The 24,977-nt window shown below is 37.1% G+C and overlaps 5 protein-coding genes across 7 annotated transcripts; 1 reads left to right on the plus strand and 4 right to left on the minus strand.

Moving 5' to 3' along the window:
• Positions 1–3,718: 3,718 nt before the first annotated feature.
• Positions 3,719–6,033, minus strand: LOC18019714 (bifunctional L-3-cyanoalanine synthase/cysteine synthase C1, mitochondrial). The gene is made up of 10 exons (XM_006402417.2): positions 5,696–6,033; positions 5,472–5,581; positions 5,309–5,366; positions 4,961–5,224; positions 4,737–4,874; positions 4,616–4,667; positions 4,418–4,497; positions 4,263–4,322; positions 4,087–4,167; positions 3,719–3,985 (listed from the first exon to the last, which is right to left on the minus strand). The coding sequence occupies exons 1-10, from the start codon at positions 5,858–5,860 to the stop codon at positions 3,887–3,889; spliced, it is 1,107 nt and encodes a 368-aa protein (XP_006402480.1). The 5' UTR covers positions 5,861–6,033; the 3' UTR covers positions 3,719–3,886.
• Positions 6,034–7,099: 1,066 nt separating this feature from the next.
• Positions 7,100–8,833, minus strand: LOC18019715 (aquaporin PIP1-1). Of its 2 annotated transcripts, none has more exons than XM_006402419.2 (4): positions 8,392–8,833; positions 7,791–8,086; positions 7,545–7,685; positions 7,100–7,455 (listed from the first exon to the last, which is right to left on the minus strand). In XM_006402419.2, exons 1-4 carry the CDS (start codon positions 8,717–8,719, stop codon positions 7,360–7,362), a joined length of 861 nt encoding a protein of 286 aa, XP_006402482.1. In that variant the 5' UTR covers positions 8,720–8,833; the 3' UTR covers positions 7,100–7,359. The 2 variants fall into 2 exon arrangements, with proteins under 2 accessions (XP_006402482.1, XP_024012812.1); XM_024157044.1 differs by having other exon boundaries at positions 7,355–7,455; positions 7,541–7,685.
• A 2,785-nt stretch (positions 8,834–11,618) lies between these two features.
• On the plus strand, positions 11,619–14,907 carry LOC18019716 (SKP1-like protein 21). Of its 2 annotated transcripts, none has more exons than XM_024157072.1 (9): positions 11,619–11,791; positions 12,326–12,579; positions 12,811–13,035; positions 13,123–13,314; positions 13,400–13,510; positions 13,591–13,678; positions 13,927–14,027; positions 14,105–14,286; positions 14,451–14,907. In XM_024157072.1, exons 2-9 carry the CDS (start codon positions 12,544–12,546, stop codon positions 14,593–14,595), a joined length of 1,080 nt encoding a protein of 359 aa, XP_024012840.1. In that variant the 5' UTR covers positions 11,619–11,791; positions 12,326–12,543; the 3' UTR covers positions 14,596–14,907. The 2 variants fall into 2 exon arrangements, with proteins under 2 accessions (XP_024012840.1, XP_024012841.1); XM_024157073.1 differs by having other exon boundaries at positions 11,620–11,791; positions 13,609–13,678; positions 14,451–14,906.
• A 262-nt stretch (positions 14,908–15,169) lies between these two features.
• Positions 15,170–16,883, minus strand: LOC18019717 (U-box domain-containing protein 33). Its single transcript, XM_006402422.2, has 6 exons — positions 16,552–16,883; positions 16,319–16,440; positions 16,108–16,229; positions 15,912–16,016; positions 15,537–15,816; positions 15,170–15,439 (listed from the first exon to the last, which is right to left on the minus strand). The coding sequence occupies exons 1-6, from the start codon at positions 16,751–16,753 to the stop codon at positions 15,344–15,346; spliced, it is 927 nt and encodes a 308-aa protein (XP_006402485.2). The 5' UTR covers positions 16,754–16,883; the 3' UTR covers positions 15,170–15,343.
• Positions 16,884–17,852: 969 nt separating this feature from the next.
• Positions 17,853–19,713, minus strand: LOC18019719 (U-box domain-containing protein 36). The gene is given in 6 exon segments (XM_024157140.1): positions 17,853–18,110; positions 18,206–18,507; positions 18,591–18,823; positions 18,970–19,074; positions 19,162–19,282; positions 19,668–19,713. Coding segments are annotated over 6 exon segments (1,065 nt in total).
• Positions 19,714–24,977: the final 5,264 nt, after the last annotated feature.

Raw genomic sequence — 24,977 nt, forward strand, 5'->3', positions numbered from 1 at the left:
ACCAGCACAAAATCCCTTTTTGAACATTTTATAATTTCCAATACCCAACATTCTTCCAAAATCCAACACGGTAACACCAATATAAAAAAAAAAACAAACATGTTTTACTTACAGTATGACATTTTTTTTTAATGGAATGGGCTTGGGTCACAATGTTTTGCTCGGCCCCAAATCAATCAACTGAAACTGGCTTCATCGCTTCCGCTTCTTTCCTCAGCCCATCAAACAGAACAGACGACAGGCCCAGCCCACTAAGATTCTGGCCCGTAGATATATATATATATATATATATATATATATAGATAGAAGATAGACGCAGATCATCCGTAGCGTCTCTAAGACCACCTCCAACGCAGGGTTCAGGAGAGGTTCATAGAGAATCTTTTGATTAAAAATAAATCAAAAATAAAAGAAAAGCGATGAACCGGTTCTTTAGGAAGGATTTCAAGAACCCACTTTTGGAAGGGTTCATCAGCCACGTGTCAACAATCTATTAGTGAGACGTTTTTTTTGGGACGTTCTCTCTCTCTCTTCTCAAATTTCTCTGTTCTTCGTATCGTCTTCTTCGTAGAGCAATAAGAAAAAGATTCCTGAGAGAAACCTTCAAACCTAATCAGCTGAAGCCAAATCGAGATGCTTAACTTTGCGATTGCGAAGAGATTTGTTCACTGTGACGCAACAAAAATATGGCCTTTCTTGTTCGGTTTTGCGTAGATAAACATACATATTAACAAACTTTATTAAAATTTCCATGATTTTTGAGGTTCTCAAAGTCTGATTCTTATGTGTGGATCTATTCGTAGGTGTGAACTGAGAGGCAAGGAGGTGAGAGGAGACGCAGAAGAAAGGTATGATTAAGCAAGCTTTTCACATTAACATTTGCTAAAACTTGTTTCAAGCCAGAGACCATTCACGTATTGGACGACCTGGTTTCTCTCGTGTGGTTTACTGCAACCAACCTGATTCTCCTGAAGCTGCTGATTCAAGAAATTACTGCATCGAATTGACATCTTGTCTTTCACTCCTCTCGCGCCTTATACCGCTGTGAGCGCCATTGTTCCTCTAACTTTCGTCATTGATTGATTAGATGATCTTATTAGGATGCTCTGCGTTGAAACATGTTTTGTTGTTATCTTGTTTTGAATCTCTAGTTTTAGGTTGGATTACTGAGTTCTGAAATGGGAATTCTTTCTAGCAACTTTAATCAGAAAGGCGATCATCAAAACTCACATACATGTGTGATGTCTCATAGATTCGTTTTTTACTCTCTGGACCTGTCTAACACCTAAACGGTTATTAACTTTGTTTCTTCTGTGTTTGTTTTTTTATTTACAACGAAGACGGTCTTTTCCGTTGTAAAAAAGAAGAAATAATGTAGCAATGTGCCCCAATTTTAGTGAATGAAGCCATTTTACTTGGTTTCATAATATTCTTCTTTTGTTGTAAAAGAGACAACTGTGGTAATTTAATTGTAATCTCCTTGGCAATGGATTATCCAGCTGTTTTGTTATCAATAATGCAGCTCTCTGCAGCTTTTTGGTCCCTATTTAGTTCTTGTTCTTGCACTTTCGTGATTCACGATCAAGAACTTCTCTGCAGGTAGCCATCGGTTCTGTAGAATATCCAAACCAGCTCGCAGTTAAAAGCGCCATGATTAAGCAGTTATTGAAAGACTTCAAGGTGGCTCACGTTAGCAGTCTCCAGCTTAGGAGAAGAGAGGAGAACGAAAGAGCCTTGGGACAAAGAAGTAGAAGGTAAGGTACTTATTCAACCCTTAAAATCCCGTTTTAGATATTACGTTGGATTTTTTTTTTGTCTTAGCTATTGTCTCTTGCAGTAGTGGTACACCACATCCATTATTTTAATAGATGTTTTCAACCTCTAATCCATAGACTTAAGAGTTTTAATCTCAAATGTTTCTCAACATTATGATCTCCTAAACCCTCTCCTTCATCATCTTCTCATGGAAACATCGTTTCCTTTAAGCAGGCTTGTAGGAAAAAGTCTCTGAGCAGAGTTTCATCTTCCCTCCAAACCAAGGTGCGAAACCTCTCAAGTCATTGTGTTAAACCATGGCAAACGTTACATCATTAGTTCTTGCAAAACAGCTACTCCTTTCACCTTTATGACGAGCTTAATGATCCAAATGTTCTTTTTTGTTTGTTTTGCTTCAGTGATTGCAGGTGACCAAGCTTTAAATACAGGACATGCAGATATGCTCTTGTATTTTTTTTTTAAACATGTCGGTCTTTGGCTACGGATTCATGTAAGGGTTTTACAAGCTTGAGTAATAAATTGTTTACGTTGGTTTTACTTTCTTGTCAAATAAGAATCAAATAGTGAACAAAATAAATCATGAAGAGATTCAGCATTGGAGGAAGAAAAAAGAATAGAGTTCTAAACTATTCATTACTCAAAAAAAAAATATTATAATATTCCTATGAACCCCATGAAGGGGTTTAGCATTGGAGATGCTAACTGTTGTCGATGAAGCCGGACGAAGTTCTCCCCGTGGCCACCCCAGAAACGTTCTGTAAGATCTCTAATCCCTCCATTGCTCGGAATTGTTTGTCTTCTTCCTCTTCCTCTGATCTATCTTTCATTAGTATATTGTAATCCATTGTACTCTGACATTTCGCATTCGCAGCGGAGGACGCACGTGTGATTTTGGACATGGAGGGCTTCGAAATCCCTGATCCTCCTGATTCCATTGCAGGGAAAATCAGAGAACTTTTTGCCATGAAAGGTTATCTTCCGGAGGAGTTGTCAATCATTGCTGTATCTGGCGATGAGAATACGTTGACGGATGAATTATGGACGGCAGTTACGGAAGCCAAAATTAGACCCTTTTTACATCTCGATGGTATTTAAATCTCTCTTTTAAAAAAAAAAAAAAAAAAATTTACTGTGTATTCTGCTGATACACTTGCACTATCTCCAGGGGATGAACTTTTGAGACTTAACATAATAATGGTGGACAGCCTTTTCTGGGCAGAGCTCCATGGTTCTCAATCAACTTTGCTAATACTCTCTAAACACATCACAAAACACCCTGCGTTCTCCGATTTTTGTCAAGCTATGAAAGATCTGGATACCAACCTTGTCGTTGCACCGCCTGAAACCATCCTAGAGTTAGAAGGAGGGGATGACAAGTCTATCAGTGATAGATGGTTTCACTGTCTCCGTGGGTTTAACGTTTCTTAAGGTCTAACTGAGGAAAGCCAGATTGTAATTTTTAGACTATCCTTTTGCCTTTACATATGTTTGTTTACAAATTGGGAAATCGTACAAGTAATATTTAGATTATTATCCTTTGCCTTTACATCTTCACAAATTCGTACAAGACTCTTTTGTAAACAAAATCCTAAGTTCATCACTATTTTCTTTATCAAGTCAAAATCTTTGATTCTGTAGTATTTAATCGTTGCTAATTTGATAGTTAACGCTTAAAAGTTAAAAGAGGGCAAAAAAACAGAGTGAAGTTCAACTTTTTTTTTCTATGTTATATATTATATCATCAATCAAAAAATTATCTGGGTTTCGCCTGTTTTCTTTTGTGGTTGAAATTTTTCATAGAGAAAAAAATCAACTAATCAACTTAAAATTCAAAACTTGATTTCATTTTGCTCTATTTATCATTTGGGTTGTTTAATGCAGATTGGACACTCATTTTCTTCCAAAAATCTCACTCGACTAGATTTTACCACCACAAAATCCCTTTTTGAACCAGAAAATGCATTTTTATTATTTCCAATACCCAACATTATTAACACAATTATTCTTCCAATATCCAACACCGCAACACCAATATAAAAACAAACATGTTTACTTATGACATTTTTGTTGAAATGGGCTCTGGGGTCACAATCTTTTGCTCGGCCCCAAATCAATCAACTGAAACTGGCTTCATCGCTTCCGCTTCTTTCCTCAGCTCATCAAACAGAACGGACGACAGGTATCTCTCTCCAAAGCTCGCATGAATCGTCTGTTCCAAATTAACAAATTCCCCACCGTCCGATCAAACCATAACACAGAGATCAAAACAAAACAAAAATCCAAACAACACTTTGTTTTTCCCTCTCTTACCACAATGAGTTTGCCTTTATTCTCTGGCATTTTCGCCAGTCTTATGGCTGCCACGGTGTTAGCCCCCGACGATATCCCAACCTACATGTTAGGTTTGCATTTGTTATAACCAGATAACAAACAAACAAGCAAAACCAAAAAACTGGTTCTCTCATTTTAATCTCCAAAACACTCACCATGAGACCTTCTTTCAGTGCCAATTCTCTAGCCATCTTTATAGCATCCTCACTACTAACCTGTTCCGCTCAGAGCACGTTTTCTCAAAACATAAGCTTTTTAAAAGGTTTGATAAAACACGCAGAAAGATGGAAGCTTTAGCCTTATACATTACCTCAAGAACGCTCTCCATCACATCCATATCCAAGATATCCGGTTTAAATCCAACCCCATTGCCTGTTATAGCATGTGGACCTAACTCAAAGTTCAAAACTTTAACCATCAGCAACCGCAAAATCTCGGATCATCCAATGATTTAGACCACAAGGAATCAAAGAGGCTAAGTACAAATAAAAAGATCCAAAATTTTCACCTGGTTTGCCACCGTTGAGTATGTTGCTTTCAGCAGGCTCTACTCCATATATCTACCATTTGCAAAAGCAATCTCAATTTTTTGACAATCACAAGATATGTTCAGAACCTAGATCAATCACCTTAACATTGGGGTTTTTAGATTTAAGGTATTGGCCAACACCAGAGACTGTGCCTCCACTGCCAATTCCCATCACGAAGATATCGACATTCCCAAGTGTATCTTCCCAAATCTCAGGACCAGTCGTATCAAAATGAATCTGCACCAATATTCCAAGCATCATCTCTAGATAAAAATGTGAAACGCCAAAATGAGAAAGGGAATATATCTATAGCTCTTAAGCACCTGAGTGTTTGCTGGATTAGCAAACTGTTGCAGCATATGAGCATCAGGAGTGTTCTCAAGGAGATCATAAGCTTTCTTAACGGTTCCACCCATTCCTTTGGCTGGATCAGTGAGGACAAGCTCTGCACCAAATGATCTCATCGTCACTCTCCTCTCCAAGCTGGTGTAAGAAGGCATTGTCATTATAATTTTGTACCCTCTCATAGCCGCCATGAAAGCCATACTTATTCCCATGTTTCCTGAAGTGGGCTCTATCAATGTTGTCTGAAAAATAACCATCACTTCAATTGGTAAGAAGCTCTAAATTCAGTGTTAATTTGAAAAAAGCAAAAAAAAAAAGCTGATTACTTTGCCAGGGGCGATAAGGCCTCTCTTCTCTGCATCTACAACCATGGCTAAAGCTGGTCTGGATACAACAAAATCAAAACTTTTCTACTGATGGTTTCTTAGGATTAAGTACCAAATTACTTAAACTTGGGTTCTTAAGATTGAAGATTGAGAATACAATCACCTGTCTTTGATGCTACAAGTAGGCTGGAAATGTTCTTGCTTAGCTGCAATGTAAGCTTCGCAGCCTTCAGTGACTCTGTTGAGAAACACGAGAGGAGTTCTTCCAATGAGCTACAACAACACAGACGGATTTGATAAATCGACATCGGAAGAAGACAGAAGAAAGAAGATTGAATTTTGAAGATGCCAAAATAAAAAATAAGTCTTTTTTTGGTTATAATTTACCAGAGAGGCATCGCGTTTGGCGTAAGTGGCGGGGAAATCTTTGGGAAGATTTCTGAGTCTCTCAAGGAAAGAAGCTGGTCCATCGGTGGAGAAGAGCTTCCTCGTGCTTTGGCTGATGCGGGGGATCGTCTCTCTCTTCAGCAACCTCCTCGAAACAGTAGCCATCGGAGACTAAACAGAGTAAACGAAACGAAGTTCCCAGAGAGAGAGAGAGAGTTCAGAAAAAACTAAAATAAAAGAGAGAGACGAGTAGGAGAAGACGAGTGAAAGGTGGAGAAGAGAAGGAGGAGCAAACAATCATATAAATGGCTCTGAGCCCGAGGAAAAATATAAAAAAATACACTGTATCATCTTTTTCTTGACAAGGGGTTAACTCTACAATGTATCCTCTTCTCTTTTTAACTGAACTTTCATTGGATGTTAATATCCACTTCCTATCTGGTAAAACATCAAAAGATATATTACCCTTTTGTTACCTTTTAGGCTTTTATCATAGGGAACTTACAATTATACTTTGTAGTAAATATGAATTATGTTTTTGACTCTTCTACTTAAACTTGAAATTATCTTTTTATTTCTTGCTTAAGTATTGTAATTATCTTCATTGGTGGCTTTTTTTTTTGTCGTCAAAAAATAAATAATATTAAAGACAAGTTGAGCGTTGGAAGAAAGTATTATTTATAAATTGGCGTAAGTGAAGGGTTCTTGTCAGACAGAGTTACCTTCTATTTACTCATACTCGTCAATTCTCTTGCAATCCATGAGTGGGATGGTGCAATTTACAGTCAATTCCCTTATTAAAACAATCTAACAAACAGGTCTGTTTCTAATTATAATTATATATTCCCTCCGTTTTACAAAAAATTTCATTCTGACACTTTTTTTTTTTCAAAAAAAATATCGTTTTAGAATTTCAATATAATTTTTGACATAAAATACTATTTTTAATCTCAAAAATAAATTCAAAAAATTAGTTATAAATATAATTCCAAGAGTCATTTTCTGCAAATTAATAAGGGTATAAGAGACTTTTTATTTTATTTCTTAATTTGTATGAAAAATATTAGAACGACACTCTTTGTAAAACGGAGGAAGTATATTTCTTTTCTTATTTTCTTATTTTTTTTCTAATTCAGTTAAATTAATTATCGGTCTAGGAATCTTTTGTGCTTTGTTGAAAAGCATGTGACAAATGGGACCGTTTTCTTGGTCTTCTTGTTTATTTAATTAAGATTTAGGCGAAGCAGGTGAAATGAGGCTGACACGTTTAAAATAAACCAATTTTACCTGAAAACCAAAAAAAAAAAAACCAAAACAACGCTGAACATGGCGAAATTTAAAATCGAACCGGCCATCTGCTAGTATATAGCCCTTTACCGACAGCCAGATTAAACCATCATTGAGTTTAATAAATAAATTATTCATCCATATTTTATTTTAATAAATAAAACATTAATAATATTCAAATAAATCCCGCTTCTTGTAATATAAACACGAATTAAGGATTTATGCGTTGAACTTTTGGGAGTTTCTTCCTTGTTTACAACGATTGCACTAGGCAAAGAAGAGGGCACATACACACACATTTCACTCATATAGATTAACAATAGAAATGACTAAGGACACAAGGCCAGAAACCAGAGGACTTGATGTCTTGTTTTAACTTAGCTTCTGGACTTGAAGGGGATGGCTCTGATGACAATCACATGGTAAAGAGCAGCAAGTGCAGCACCAATGAAAGGCCCAACCCAAAACACCCACTGAAAAGGCAACATAAATAAACGAAATTGTCAGAGAAAAATGATTGCAGCCCAGGAATGGTCTTTATATATAGTTTGTGGAAACTCACGTGGTCGTCCCAGGAATGGTCTTTGTTGTAGATGATTGCAGCACCAAGGCTTCTAGCTGGGTTGATGCCTGTGCCAGTGATTGGGATGGTTGCTAAGTGAACCAAGAAAACCGCAAACCCGATTGGGAGAGGTGCAAGAATCTGCACAATTGTTACCAAAACCGATAAGCAACAGTTTGAAATGTCGAACCATGAGAATCAGTCTTTCTTGCACAATTGTTTCTGGAATCTATTAGCTATACTTACGGGGACATGAGAGTCACGGGCGTTTCTCTTAGCGTCAGTGGCTGAGAAAACGGTGTAAACGAGGACGAATGTGCCGATGATTTCAGCTCCAAGACCACTGCCTTTGGTGTAGCCGTGAGCCACGGTGTTGGCTCCACCTCCTAGAGACTGATATTGCTTAGGCTGGAACCCTTTGACCACACCGGCACCGCAGATGGCTCCCAAGCACTGCATCACTATGTAGTAAAGAGCTCTGGTGAACGACAGCTTCCGGGCTAAGAACAGACCGAAAGTGACCGCTGGGTTGATGTGTCCACCTAAGAGTTACATGATAAAGAAAATATATTCAAAGATTAAGTTGGACACCATTCAGATTATACTGCTGCTCTTTCAAAGATTCTCAACATTTCTCATATACCACTGCTCTTTCGTCTTCTATCTCTCGAATTACAGGATCGAATTTATGCACAGAAAAGCTACATCTAATTTAATTTACCAGAACGCAACGAAAATTGGGGAAGTTTCTTAGAATAGCCAATTGAGGAGGTTACACTAGACTACCCGGAAACAACCTAATTGCAGTAAAACCAAATCGGAATCAGAAATTGAAAGGGAGACTTACCGGAGATACCAGCGGTGCAGTAGACGAGAGCAAAGATCATACCACCGAAAGCCCAAGCGATTCCTTGGATTCCGACGGAAGAACACATATTGGGAGAGCGTTTAACACCCATGACGGTCAAAACAGTGATGTAGAGGAAGAGGAAAGTAGCGATGAACTCAGCGATGCCGGCTCGCCAGAAGGACCATGAGGAAAGCTCACCAGGCTCGAAAAACGGCGCCGGTGGTGGCTCCTTGTAATCCTTGTCGCTCTGAGCCGATGTCCCGATTGGTTGTCTCTCCGGGAACTTGTTAGCTCCGACCCTAACGTCTTCTTCCTTGCCTTCCATCTCCGTAGAGAGAGAGCGAGAGAGAAATCTAGCCTTTGTTTTTCTGGTTTTTCTTCTTCTCTGTGTTTTTGTTTGTGTGTGTGTGTTGTGGGTGGTGAATTTGATAAGTGGAGTGGTGGTGATTTTTATAGCTTGGAAGATAATGCAATGTAATGACGGAAATAAAATAACTAATTGACAATAACATTAAGATTGTTAATGTTATCTTCATAGTAATCAATCATCACGCTAATTATATAACTAGTTATTATGGGTCAGTTTATAATTTAAGCGTTTGGACAGGGTTTCGAATGCTCCATTCCAGCTATTTTGTAGTTTAATAAGTGTTTAGATAGATAGAATCCCTTAGATGTTTTATGAAAAATGTCGATATAAATTAATAAGATCGATGTCTAGTGTTTTAAAAATTTCTCATGATTGTCACTAGCTAAATAATTGCTTAGTTACTAACTGCTACCGTCGCGGTGCTACGAGCCTACGAAAATTAAGATATGGGATAAATAAAAAGGAATTCAAAATAAAAGTTGTCCAGTTGAGATTATCTGGCGCTTGCCAGGAAATAAATAACATCTGATTATCTGAATATAGCCTCACCATCATGCACCATGCACCATGGCCATGCACTTACATCAAGCATCATTCTCAACTCGGATGGTAATAATTCTGTAATTCTTCCATTCACCAGAACACCTATCACTGTGTGTGTTATTAACCCTTCATGATCGTCTAATCAGAACTGAGATTTGTTATCGTCTTATCGAACAAGTTTAAGTACTTATATATCATCACAGTTGAAAAGGTGTTAGTTTCTGACAAGCAAAGACTACAATTGAATTTCATTCTGCTATCAAACACTGAAACACATAATCCTGATCTCTAATATCATTCCGCATATGTATTGAGATTTGAGAATCCTAACAAATAGGAAAGACAAGGCTGATGAAAACAAAACAAAAAAGCTTAGTGGTTGCAAAATGCTATATATTGTTTATGAAGTGGACGGTGGGCCAGTGGACCCTACGATCTTGTAGCAGCATCCTCAGGGCCATCTTGGTTTACCATTTTATTTTTCCAGCTCCTTATTATTAATCATACTTAGAGAGTTCAAGGCTTAAAATCTATACGAAAATTTTCCAAACTAGAATATACTTTTGTTGAAAGGGATTACTTGTCAATTTATTATTGTTTTAGTTTTAATTAGGTGAATCAGAGTTTTAAACAAAGGCTAACCGAAGATACTTTCTCAAAATTAAAATCCACATTGGCAATTTAAACCAAAATGTTGAAAATCACCTAGAATCTCTGACCACTAAAGAGAAGACCGACCCATTAAGGTACAGACCACAGAGAGAAAAAGGAATGTGTAGAATGTTTGTTGGACTTTCGGTTGAAGAACTAAAAAAAAACCAAATATTTCTAGCCGTCCAAACATCGATGATAAGACACGTGGTGTCTTACCTAATGCCGGCGCCTTACATATCCAAAACCCACCATTCATCTGATGACACTTGTCCCTATATATTTATTTTGTTTTTCTGGTTGCTGTTCATGATTGCATTGCTCAGCCATTAGTACCTTTCGATCAATATATTTTATTCCCGTTGCGTCACAATCCCATCGCCTATCTTAATTAAGATTTGTAGATTATAAAAGAATAAGACTATCTCCATTGCAATTGCAAGGAAGGATATAGTGGGATTGTAAGGATTTTTAGGGTATTAAAAAAAATTCAGAAAAAAAGAAAAAAGCTTATATTCCGGATTCATAAAATTTTGTGGAAAAATCTTATTTAGTGGGTATATAATCACATAGCGCCATGTAATTGGAAGAAGGAGAGGCAGAGAGAAATAATCAATGTTTAATATGATATCAAATTTAATATTAAACAATACTTAACAACCCCTCATAAGTATAAGGGATGGAGATGTTCTAAGCTCATAAATTTTTGACCAGAAACAAAGACGAGGGAGAAATATATTTAGGCAACAACACCTAGCCATGTCTAAAATGTAAAAACATGAAAAATCCTAGCTCATAACTAAATGAAAACAGATGGAACTTTGTAACGTTTATTCGGTTTACTTGATAACATGTAGTTCGTAATGGGTCTTGGTTTTCCTCTTGGGCTTTCCTAATAAGTACACTCTGTGTGTTTCCGTATTATGTGTTGTTTTAAGGGTTATTTAGCCATTAGGCTATGCAAAACTTTTATCCCTTGTCAAAAAACGAAATTTATATAATTTTTCCCTGTATGATTTATCTCGTGTCTTACTAAATGAAGTTCGTCTTTCACTGGGTATAGTTGTACAATTTGAGTCCAAATAAATATGAATAATTTGTTGGCTTGCGCTAATAGATGGGCCGTTTATATATGGGCTAAATCTCACAAAATTTTACTCAAGAGCCTTTTTTCGATAGTGGGCCTGACTTTTTTTGACAAATTAAATATATTATTATTATTATAAAGAGTTTACGCGGTAACATTTTCAATACAACCGTTAACCGTTAATACAAATAAAGGAAATTAAAACAATTTCGATGAAAGAATGGAGAGTAACCAAACTTTTCTTTTAATGATGGCAGGACTCGTTTTCAATACAACCGTTAACCGTTAACGCAAATAAAGGAACAATTTCGATAAAAGAGTGAAGAGTAACCAAATTTTCGGCGAGTCTGATTTTTCTTTAGAAGGAAAAAAAAAAAGTCAAGACAGCGATTGAGCCACCGCACCGTAGTTTCACAGTATTATTAGTTTTCTAGAGCCTCGCCAACTCCATCAACTACCAACATAACCCTAAGTTTTTACTTCCGTGTTTAACCATCTCGAGCCATGAGCCATCACGGCTCGTACACGTGGCTCTGATCGTTCTATTCTCTCTCTCTTTTTTTTTTATGCGTGAGAACTTAATTATAAAAAAAAAAATCCCAAAATATTAGCCCTTCTTTCTCTCTCTTATCCGCTCCTCTCTCCTTGGTCTGTTCTGCCGCCGCCGTCGCCGTCGCCGTTCTCTCCTCCGCCAGATTTTATAATCTCCGCGACCGTCGACATTCATTCAATCCTCCGGTTGTTAGGTACGATACGCTTGTGTTCGTGTATCTATAGTTTTTTCCTCGTTGATTCTCCATTGTTCGTATCCCTATGCGCGCTGCTTGTTCGATTAATCGTTTGGTAGTTTGAACATTCTTTCTCTCTGTGCTTATTCCCTCTATTCTTCTCTTATTTCAATCTTCATTTTATCACTTTTAGTTTGGCGACTCTGTCTTTTGTTTAATTTCTTTAGTATCCGATTTCGCGGTCGATTTGTTTTTGGGCTTAGGGTTTTGCTAATTCGTAGTTTTTGCCTGTGGAGAGATTTTGGCGAAGTTGTCTTTTCACATTCAAGGGAAACTTGGTTTGCAGAAAAAAAAACAGAGAGAGTTGAATCGATTCCTTGAACTGAAATTGCTAATTAGACTTGTGTAAATGCATGTTGATTACCAGTCAGATTCCAAGAAAGGTTTCTGAGTGATTAGTATGTTTTTTTGTGTGTGTGTGGGAATCATGTCCAAAACTCATTTTCAATTTATGATCAGTGATCTTATAACTTTTTCTTCTCTTTTTACCAGTTTGGTGTGAAGTTTCCGGAAACCGCTTGAGATTTCTGTTTGAGCTATTGACCTGGAAGCTTTTCTACTTAGAGACCTGGAAATTTTCTACTTGGTGTGCCAGTTGGAGAGTTGAGAAGCCTCAAGGGTCAAGATAAATAAATACATTGTATTGTGGGAACTGCTATCTAGATATTATCCCAAGGAGCTTTATACCCGAAGACTGGGTCTTCTAATCAATGTTAGAAAGTGATATGGCCATTATAACACCAGAGGTAAGCTTTATTACTTTGACTGTATTTTGCTGGCGTATCATTTTACTAGTCACTTGGATATTTCAGTAAACTACTCGTGGCAACAAGGATCTATGCTACTTATCAAATAGCTCAACGAGTATTTAGTGAGGGATACGACTGTTAGAGAGTCTGTTAAATGCACTAGTACGATTAGTTTTTTGGATTACCTAGGACCAAGACTAAATTACTTTTTCTATGGCGTCATCACAGATGATGAAATCCTATATATGGCTTGAAACTGCTGATGGATCAATCCAACAAGTGGAACAAGAGGTTGCAATGTTCTGTCCCATGATATGTCAAGAAGTGGTACAAAAGGGTGCTGGATCTTCTAAAAACAATGCAATATCGCTTCCACAGCGAGTCAATCCAGCCATGTTAAGCCTGATTTTTGATTACTGCAGATTTCATCAAGTATCTGGACGTTCAAATAAGGTTTACTCAAGGTCTTTAAATTGGAAATATGTTGAAATGTTGATAATCGTATGCCATTTCTTCACAGAGCTCTTTATTACTCTGTAGGAACGTAAACTTTACGATGAAAAATTCATCCGGATGGATACAAAGAGGCTCTGTGAGTTGACCTCAGCCGCTGACAGTTTGCAGTTGAAGCCTTTGGTTGATCTGACTAGTCGTGCGCTTGCACGGATTATTGAGGGGAAATCTCCTGAGGAGATACGCGAAATATTTCATTTGCCTGATGACCTGACTGAGGTATGTAGTGCTCACTATCATCTCTTTTAAGGATGTGTCACTGCCATTTGCTTCTTTACTTTAACTTTTTGTTATGATTTATCAGGAGGAGAAATTAGAGCCTCTGAAGAACACAATGGATGATCCGCGTATTCGACTGTTGAATAGATTGTATGCTAAAAAGAGAAAGGAGTTGAAAGAAAGAGAGAAACTCAAGGTGTGTTAAGCATTTTAAAAATTAAGTTAGGAACATGGTTTTATAAGATTGAACTTTCATACACTAGTTTTATATTTAAGGCTATTTCCATGTCCCAGAGTATAGAGGTTGAAGATCGTGTTGATGAGCGTTCTGTGGATGACCTTTTATCGTTTATTAATGGCAGAGGTACTTCTTTTTCGTTGAGATTATTCTTTTTTCTTATCTTAAAATTTCTCCTTTACGTCACGTTCCTTTTCCTTTTCCTGCTTCGAGTTGTTCTATTCCATGTCGATGTATTGAGCCTATTTTGATATTTACATGATTGAGATATTTGATGCATGAGTTTATGTTAGGTTGCTTCTTAGTCTTCTATTTTCTCTATTCTACTTCCTTTTGAAGCTCTTATTGAAGGTAAGGAAAATTATGTTTTGCAGATCCCAAGGTGGTGAAGACTTCCAAGAGCAAAAAGAAGAACAAGAAAAGGAAGGAGCATAAGAATGGTAGATCAAATGGAACATGCGAAGCTTCCGAGAAGGTTTAAACTAGTTCCTCTCTGATTGCTCCTTGTTGGTAGTAACCAAATTGCTGAGAGTGTGTTCCTTGTGCTTTTAGGATTCAGATAATTTGCATTCCAAAGAACGAAATGCTAAAATTGTTGATGAGTCCGCGTCCAGCTTGGGAGGGGTATCTAACTTAGGTAGTATGGAAGATGACATTCTTACACCAAAGGCTGAGTTTGAAGATGGGTATATAGATGATGAATTTGATCCCGTTTTGAAGGAAATGCTTGATAGGTAAGTATCGCTTGTTAATTTAAACTATTCGTTGTTTGTCGAACCCTCCTCCAATTGTACCTTCTACAAACCTCGCTTCTAGTCATCTCTATACTTAGAGCTACATCAAGTTGCACAGGCATTTGGTCTAAATAATAAATGGTTTTATGTCATTTTTATTACAGAGAAGTAGAGGATTTTGCTCGGAGATTGAACTCTAGTTGGGTTCTATCATTAGGACAAGAAAGGCAGCCTGTGCACTTTTCCATAAACGGCAATGGGACTACAAGGCGATTGACAGGCAGAGCCGGGCTGGCCAGAAGCTCATGAATCATGTGCTTGGAAGAGCCGATAAGTTCAAAAAGTTGTTAGAGGCCAATTTGTGAATGGCCGAGACTTTTTTTTGTCTTGTTTAACATCTGGGTGGGTCTAAAGTTTGAATCTATGAAGCTATGTTTTTTTTTTTTATCATTTTGCTTTACTCAAAAAGTTGGCAAATGTTCTTTTCTTTCGACATTTTTTTTTCTCCTTAATTTTTTTTGTCTTTGAAACTAGGCTTTGTAGTTTTGACATTTTCTTAAACTGAAAATAGTTTTAAATAAATGATAAGAGCCCAAATATCAAATTACTTGATAAAAAGATTATATGAGTCACATGATGTGATTCACAGTTTATATTCAATTCTTGTTTTCTCTTTTCTTCTTTTTTCGTTAATCCGAGAGGTAGGATGTATTTTTGTTTTTGTTTCTTTTTGTAGTGATCAACCCTTTGTATACCACTTTTTTTTTTTTCAGAACTGGTGAAATTAAATGGTTGGTTGGCTCATTTGTTGGTTATCTTTCTGTTTTCTCAAAATCAAGAATAATATTAAGAATATAATTCCATCGTGTTTTATCATCATAACTTCATAAGCCTCACAAAATGACAAGGAGAGAGAAGACCTCAAAGCATCTTCACCTCACACAAATGGGTTTTTACAAATATTACATACATCGTATTTACACATGTGACCAAGATCTTTGCAGCTTTATATTATTTGACTTCTTCCTCCTCTGTAGCTTTTCAGGTAACGGTGGGGTCACTCACACTGCTTATGGTTTTGGATGGCAAGCCTATGCCAGAGTTTGGTGGAGTTGATCAGGAAGGTTATCATGCCGATCCCCATCCCGCTGCACTGGTTGATCAGCACCGTAAGCAACTCACGAGCCATGTGAAAATGCAAAGGAAAGAAACAAACAAAAAAAGCAGTCTCCCTAATTCAGGAGACTTACAGGTAAAGAGGGAGGAGAGGAGCGGTTTGATTTCTCTTCTGTCAAACTTGATGAAGCCTCAGACCCTCCATTGTATGACAATGTACCAGCAGACCGAGAAGAGCTGGTTCGTGATATTCTCTCCTCCTCGTCTTCCTCCTCCTCTTCTTCTTCCGACTCGTTTTTACCTTTTGAACTTCCACTCTGCATTTCTGAATTGGTGCAACTTTTTGAGGACACAAGCCTCTGAAAGTCAGATAATAGAGCTGAGAGAGCTCGGACTTCATCCCTTCTAGCTTCTCTACATTGATTGCACAAAGATATCTCAGTAATTAAAAAGCATCATCTAGTTGCTGTTTCTATACAGCTATGGAAAATGAGGATTATAGCTTGAACCTTGTGTGTATGAGATGTCCTTTGCAGATAAACCGTATATGACAAGTCGCTGATGCATGTTGGCAGATGAAGATGGCTTTCTTTGATCTCAATTCCTCCATTTTCCTGCAAATTTTTGATCACACCAATGTCAAAATCAGAGACGGTCTAAAAGAAACAGGTAAAAACCAGCATGAAGCTTGAGACACAACAATACGTTGAATAGTGATAGTCTGCAGCTGCTCCCATTATGAGCTTCCTGACTCTCTTCTCAGAAATCATCTGCACAATTCCCATCTCGATCGAGTCCATCTCAACACACAGCTTCTCGGCTTGTACCTGCCAAAAAAAACCAATCTTTTTTAGAAAATGTGGCGGAAACTTCATATCGCATATATACGTATATGTATATATATATATATACATACTCCTCTCTGCAGGCAGATTCTAAGGTACTCATCAAGAATCTTGTCTGTTTTCGTCTTTTGTTTTTCTCTGTATGCCCTCACTAATTCCTCATCTACCGTTGCAGCATCGAATTTCGTACCCACTGTGGAAGTAAAACAGGAAGATCATTTAAAGTCAAAATCTTGAAGCTCTGTTTTTTACCCAAAAAAAAAAAAATCTTGAAGCTCTGTTTCGTGAGGGGAAGAACACTTACAAACAGGAATCATTTGAGCTGGTCGGTGAACAAGAACGATGCAGATCTTGTTCCCGTCAGAGTTATCGATTGCCCATATTAGATTTGACTTGTTCTTCGCGGTTTCTCTTCCTACGGCAACATATATTCTCTCCTCCATCACTGCTACTTCTTCTTCTTCCTCCATGTCCATGTTGCTCTCTCTCGCTTCCTGAAACTCCATCTTTTCTCTGGAAAACTGTCGGAAAATCTTAAGGAATGGCTGGTTCGTGTTGAGACGAGAAGTTTTTGCTTTGTCTTCTTCCCCAAAATGTTTAAAATATTTGGAATCAAAAGAGAAAAGATCCGATGGAGGCATGTGTCATCCCTCTCTGGTGTTACTCTGTTCTTTCGAATATTCGGATCTGTCATTTTGTATATGTATTATTTCTTGTTTCTTTTTTATTACCTTTTTGCCCTTTGAGTGTCAACGACTTAATCAAAAACTCGAGGAGGTAATCATTTTCGATTATTGTTCATTCAAAATATAAACATACGAGAGATAAACTAAAAATTAAGTCAATCGAAATCGTAAGAACGTTCCTTCGTCGTTTCAATAAAAAAAAAAAAAAAAAAGAAGAAAAGGAAACTGATTCTATTAAAGTTGTATTTGCTATCATTCTCAGTTTTTCAGTTCACATTGATCCTCCAAACGTTCATCAATAGAATAAAAGAAGCAATGTTTAGCGATGGGCCCCGTGAACAACCTTAAAAATAGACAGACCTTTTCAAAAAATTCAAGGAGTAATACAAATGAAAAGGAAAATATACGCGCTCATTTAGTTTAGGCCTTGAGATATATTCGTGTTTGTTTCCGAAAGTCAAAAAGTCTTCTTACTCAAAATGTGTCTTTCCACAGCCAATTACATTCCTTGAATATTGTCGTCCTCTGTCTAGCATAAGCAAATGGTTTTTTTTTTCACATTTATTTTGGTTTGAAAATATGCTTATTTGAACGAATCGGTCGTATATGTATGATACACAAAACAGATTATAAAAATAATAATTTGACCATAGGTTTCTAGTCATATTTTATCTGATAATTTATCTTATAAGTTTTAAGTAGAACAAACAGAATATTCTCTAATTTTAATAAATATGTGATTTACAAGATAATATCATAATATTAACGGACTATATATATTACAAAAGAGTGACTCATACCAGCCAACACCGGCTATTATAGATTACAGAACGCCAATACCATATCAAAAAGTCCCCAAAAGATATGCACCCAAGATTCGAACTCGGGTCTTGAGAGGACAATGAGAGAGCTTCCTTAATTAACCACTATTAGGACTTAAAGCTCCTATGGTTAAATCATCAACAAGCAGAAGATCTGGTTCAATGATTCCGGAGGTTGAAGCTTGAAACCGTTCTTGGATTGCAGATCGAAGAGCAAGATTTGGAACCAAGCTCGTGTGAGAAAGTCTTTTGTTTGTCATTGGAGAAGTCTCGAGTCCTCTCTCAAACCAATCGCTAATGGCTTCTCCTTCATATGTAAAACCATCTGCGGCTACATGTGGATCCTCGATCACATCCTACAAATACAATATACTGGTTTTGACTCTCTTATGATACTAAGTTTATAACATTTTGATGATTTCGTTTTCATTGATCTTGCAATGTTTCTTACTTGTGTAATGGGGCATATGAAGTACTGAGGCGGTTCTTGGTTCTTACGGTTACTCTTCAGCTTTGATACTTCTCTAAGCTCTATCTTATTCAAATCTTCTTGTTCTTCTCTAAGTCTTCTCAATGCTTCCATTGATAAGCTATACTTGTCTTGAAGCTTTCTTATCACCATGTTAGATTCGGTTATTCAGGTCTCGGATTCTGATCTCATCTTTTCAAGTTCTTCTTTTGCTTTTCTCAGTGCCTTCTCTGTTTCCTTCCGACATTTCAAGTCATCGATATACACATTTTCCCATTGTTTAGGCAATATATATTGGTTAGAGGTAGAGTTAGAAAGCTCGAACTTCCAAGCAAAAAGAACATGATAAAGGAACTTATATATTATACCCTTTTGATTGCATCAACTGCAGATTTTTCAGATTCTTCACGCTTAGACGCCTCAAAACTTGCTTCCCTTCTCGAATGATCAGATTCCGTGACAGCAAGTTTGATCCGATCATCATCATCTTTCACCAAACTCGAGCTTGGAATACTTTCACTTACTTTACGTATCTCGGATTGGCTCAAAGAATTGGATGATGCACATTCTAGATACAAGTTATCTCTTCTTATAGCTTCCCTGCATTGATATCATACAAAGATCACTGATGAGAGAAGATCTTGTCTCACAAGCAAAACTCAAAGAAATATTCCTTAACAGTGCCTAATGTATATTTAGCAGTGAACACAAAACAAGATGGAAAAATTGACTTAAACTGGCCAGACCTTGAACAAATTAAGTAGCCGTTGCATGTAAACCATATATGACAAGTATAAGGCGCTTCTCTGCGAATGTAAATAGCTTTCTTGGACTGTAAATCTCTCATTCTCCTTCAAAATCGAAGTTTTTACTTGATCAATGAACCAGGTTTTTTAGAAAAACCTAAAAAGTCGAATCCAGGCTAATGAGCCACTTACATCGAATAGTATCTACCAGCTGCTGCTCCCATGACAAGTTTATTAACTCCGTGCTGAGAAATCAGTTGGAGGATCCCTTTCTTCCCTGAATCCCTTTCGAATATATCTTCTCTGCACTGACCTAATTTACAATTTTAACCTATAAGTTCAGAAATCAAACATCTGTTGTAAAATGAAAACATGGAGAGAAGGAAAAGGCTGTGATTATAAGACAGAACACGTTATCTAATCACTAATCAGCGTTCCTTAATGATAGCCTTATCACAGAAGCTTAATCAGATATTTATTAGAAATTTACGAATAGTATAATAAGCTTCTGATTTTCAATGAGCCGCCCAAAGAATCCGAAAGTGATGGTCTCTATCTTTGTCAAGAGAACTTTAAGGAAAGTGAGATCGAAATTTCAGATACGAGTAAAGACAAATCTGAGACATTCTTCAGGTTTTGATGTCGTCAAAAGCTACGTTTGCTTGCCTACTTCGGCGCCAATTTTCATGTGTTTATACAGTTATGCCCCTGATAGTCAACCGTTTTATTGACGACTGGTCTCATTGGCCGCGTAGTGAATTAGTTTTGGCTTTTAAATGAAATCAAGATCATTAAGCAAAAAACCCAACTTTCACAATTTTAAAACTAATAACCCAAGGAAATAGTTATCTGATTTCATTTGAAAAGGATAGTTTCGTTTGTTTACACTCTTAATACACATAAATTGTTCAAAAAAAGGACATCATCAGTGATTCAGTGAGATCACCATCTCAAAGTTATTAACATGTATTCATATCTGGATAGAATCAGGAAAAAAATTAAAACACAAATCTACGTTTTACATAGACTTTATAAACTTTAATTTAAGTCCTTGAACTAGTGAACTTTGTGATCCTAGCTTTAACTAGTTCCTGAACTTTTGGATTTTTTTTTTAGTCCCGTATCTTTGGGATTTAAAGTTACTCTCTTGATTTTTGGTATCTTAATTTTAGACCATTACTTTTTGAGATTTAATTTTCAGTTTCTTAACTTTGTGTGTTTTGACTTTTTGGATGAGAATGAGACCAATGTGCATGTCGTATTTTCTTTCTTTTTGTTAGCCCGTAATAGTATATGTATGGGCCTTATGGGAATAGCCATTAGTAGCGTTAAGCCTTCACGAGGGATGTGCTACCAACTACCAAGACCTTACATTTCTAGAAGTATACATTTTTTCTTAATCTTTGTTCAAGCATTTTTAAAATATCTATAGTAATTCTAGTCATAAATTATACTTTTTATATACCAATATCTATGTCCTTTTTTCTAAAAATTTGATACCGATATCTTTGTCTCTTACATTTTATAATGATTTTTTTTCCTTTTTCTCTTAAACGAATACTGAAGCGTGATAATTTTTTTTTTTTTTTGAAGCGTGATAATTTCGTCTTTCCTGCTAAACAAAATAAAATATACGAGGTTGTCTAATAATAGACATATGTTCTTAAATTTTTTTTTATCCAATGAAAAGATTTTAGGTTAAAGTTTTAAAGTTGAAAATATACTAATAAGACTATGATGCCCCTTTCCTTTTCGCCCATTTCTTTGTTTTTGTCTTGTTTATGGCTTTTAAATATCAAAAATTCTTAATCAGTTCGACACGTAGATACATATATTCTAAAGTTAATTGGATATAAGGGAAAAAAACTTTAAAAACTCTCAATTATTTAATATTTGTCAGTTTCTTACCTAAACTTTTTGTATTGTCAAAAACTTACACGAACTAATTTTTTGGATAAAAAAACTACCTGAAATATTTTATAGTTCCAGTTTTCACCACACGATTTCACGGTCATTAACGACGAAATTAGTAAACTCCGTTATTTTCCAAAACAAGAAAAAGCTAACAAAAAACATTCAACTATTTAATCTTTGCCAAAAAATACATGAACTTTTAATGTTGCCAAAAACCTACACAAACTATTTTTTCAATGTCAAAAAATCTGAAATATTATATGGTTTCAGCTTCTATCCCACCACTTCACATCCATTAATGGTTCTCCCCAGATTCATTCGCTGATGGTTATTCATTTGGTATTGGTTTATTTCTTATCGTATACCACATTTATTCCGAAAGGCGATTTGAATATAAACTCTTAACTAATCGACTCTTTGGAACAGTGATCTCAATGGCTCATAATAGAGTAATAAATATAAATTAGTAGGTGATCAACTGAAATAAAGTATGATAGATATTTTTAATCATCTACGAAGATCATCTTAGTGGAGATTAAATTAGCCCAAAAACAAAAATGAAGCACACATCTACAGAATCTTTAGTCATAAATATATCGTAATTTCAAAAAAAATATGTCGTAATTTATTTCAAATTCTATTGGTGATAATTTTTTTTTAATTGTTGTAAACTCTTTGATATGTTGGCTTTTAGGTGTCATTTAATGTTAAAAAACAAAAACTAAAATTAGCTAATGTGGATTTATGATAACGTGAAAAGTTCAGGTATTTTTTTGGCAAAGATTAAATAGTTGAAAATTTTTTCAGTTTTTTCTTGTTTTGAAAAATAACGGAGTTTACTAATTCTGCCGTAAAATTGTGGAGTGAAAATTGGAACTATAAAATATTTTAGGTAGTTTTTTGATCCAAAAAATTAGTTTATGTAGGTTTTTAGCAACGCAAAAAATTCAGGTAAAAAACTGACAAATATTAAATAGTTGAGGGTTTTTTAAACTTTATTCCCTTGGATATAATATAACTCGACCTTGTTGTAACACATATCATATATGGACTCTTATACCGGTCCATTAGGCCCATCAGGGCATTGTACTTAACCTAGATTCCCTATGTACTCTATATATACATTCCAGTGATTAATAAAGTTTCTAAGAAGTTTTCACAACACGTTATCAGCACGATAAGACTCTCTGAGCGAAAAACCCTAATAAATCCGGCCACCACCAAAACCCTAAAAGCAAGTCGAAACTTAAAAGACACATATCTTCCAAACCGTGAGGAACCAGAAGACGATCTACATATCAATCGAAGCCCTCGACGAGACGAATCTACTGGTGAAAACCGTTTGTCGATCCAACGTCGGACGCGCCCTCACGCACACTTACAGTACACGACGATCAACCGAAAAAAAAAAAAAACCAGATCCGAGTTTTTCCTTCTTCAACCAGCAGCTTCTCCAGTTTTGGTGATCAATCTTTGGAATTTGTAGTGGCTAACTGAGGTCTATTAGCTCCCAGTTTCATTAGCCTGTCAGAAATCCAAAGGTGGAAAAGCACACCAGCAAATAGAAACCATAGTATAGTGGATCCAGCCACACTATCTTAAGAAACAAAAGTTACTTCATAAACCTAACCTATCAAACCGCAAATATTAGCACCATAGCGGGTCCCTCAAACCTTATCGAAGGATATGGCCATGCCTATGTGTTGCTATCAAATGGCACACAACTTGAAATACCAGATGCTCTATATTCTCCTAGTTCGAAGAGAAATCTTCTGAGCTTCAAGGATATAAGACAGAATGATTTCCACATAGAAACCCAAGGTCAAGGGAACAAAGAATCCCTCCTAGTCACTAAAACCGTAGACGGCCATAAACAAATCCTCGAAACCATACCCGCGCTCTCTACTGGACTTTACCATGCTAAAGTCAGTATGATTGAAGCTAATACCACTCTCAAAGCCCGGTTTACTGATTATACTATTTGGCACGACCGGCTCGGTCATCCCGGTGCAAATATGATGCGTAAACTAATTCAAAACTCTCAAGGGCATACCCTCAAAGAAAACCGAGCTTATCCTCAACACCTCATGTGCACAGCTTGTTCTCAAGGCAAATTGATCACTCGGCCTTCACCAGTTAAAATCTCTAAACAAACACTTCATTTCCTAGAAAGAATCCAGGGCAATATCTGTGGACCTATACATCCATCTTCCGGACCATTCCGGTACTTCATGGTCCTTATAGACGCATCGACCCGTTGGTCATATGTTTGTCTCTTGTCCTCTCGGAACCAAGCCTTCGCTAGGTTCTTGGCCCAAATCATCAAATTGCGGGCCCATTTCCCTGACTTCCCACTAAAGACTATCCGCCTTGACAATGCTGGTGAATTTACCTCACAAGCGTTTAATGACTACTGTATGGCCATGGGGGTAACCGTGGAACATCCTGTAGCACATGTCCATACTCAAAATGGATTGGCTGAATCATTCATTAAACGCATTCAATGGATAGCCCGACCATTACTCATGAGATCAAAGCTCCCGGCCTCAGCATGGGGACATGCAGTATTACATGCTGCTGAACTCATACGCATCCGGCCATATAGTAAACACAAATATTCCCCATCCCAACTACTCTCGGGTCATGAGCCAGACATCTCCCATCTCAAAACATTTGGGTGTTCAGTATATGTACCCATTGCTCCACCACATCGAACCAAAATGGGACCTCAAAGAAGGATGGGAATATATGTTGGTTTTGACTCTCCCACCATCATAAGATATCTCGAGCCAACCACTGGAGATCTCTTCAAGGCCAGATATGCGGATTGCCAATTCGATGAATCGGTATATCCCTCTTTAGGTGGTGAGACAAACAAGCTGGTCAAAGATCTTTCATGGAATCAAACATCATTAAATTGGCAAGATCCTCGGACTCTAGAATGTGATTCAGAGATCCAAAAGATTATTCATTACCAAAAGCTAGCTAATCAATTGCCAGATTCCTTTGCTGACCCGACCAAAGTAACCAAATCGTACATCCCAGCTTGTAATGCACCAGTACGAATAGCTGTCCCAACGGGACAGACCCAAGTTGCTACAGAGTCTGCACCACGTCTCAAACGGGGCAGACCTCTCGGTTCCAAAGATAAGAATCCCCGGAAATCAAAGAAAGGTGCAATAACCGAAACCGGGATTCCTGCAATATCAGACATAGCCGCGGCTGAGACTCAATCTAATAAACCCTCAATGGAAGTTCGGGACGCCGAATCTCCAGGTTCAGAAGATAACAATGAGATCTCCATCAATTACAATATGTCCGGAATACAATGGAATCGAAAAGAAGTCGACTTAAATGCACTCTTTGCATACAAAGTAGCACTTGATGTTGCGCTCACGCAAGAGGATCTAGAACCCACGTCAATAACACAGTGTACACATCGAACAGATTGGCTAAAATGGAAAGAAGCCATAAACGTGGAGTTAAAGAGTCTTAAACTCAGAAACGTGTTCGGTCCGATCATCCGGACCCCATCACACATCAAGCCAGTGGGCCACAAATGGGTCTTTGTGCGCAAAAGGAACGAACTCGGTGAAGTCGTTCGATACTAAGCACGGCTTGTAGCACAAGGATTCTCACAGAGACCCGGAATCGATTATGAGGAGACTTATTCTCCAGTGGTGGATGCAACAACATTCCGATTCCTCATAAGTCTGGCCATAAGAGAAAATCTTGATCTGCGGTTAATGGATGTTGTAACCGCATATCTCTATGGGCCCCTGGACAACGAAATATATATGAGACTCCCAGATGGCATTGAACTAAAAGACAAAAATGCATCTCGAGATCAATACTGCATCAGGCTGAACAAATCCTTGTATGGACTGAAACAAAGTGGGCGTATGTGGTACAACCGCCTCAGCGATTACCTCATCAAAGAAGGCTACAAAAATGACCCCATCAGTCCATGCATCTTCATCAAAAAGTACTCAAACAAAGGATTTGTAATCATAGCAGTATACGTGGATGATCTAAACATCCTCGGAACATCTGGTGAGATCTCTCAAACAGTCGACTGCTTAAAAGCAGAATTC

Source organism: Eutrema salsugineum, unplaced genomic scaffold (genome assembly GCF_000478725.1).
Source record: "Eutrema salsugineum unplaced genomic scaffold, Eutsalg1_0 scaffold_19, whole genome shotgun sequence".
Classification (NCBI taxonomy): Eukaryota; Viridiplantae; Streptophyta; class Magnoliopsida; order Brassicales; family Brassicaceae; genus Eutrema; species Eutrema salsugineum.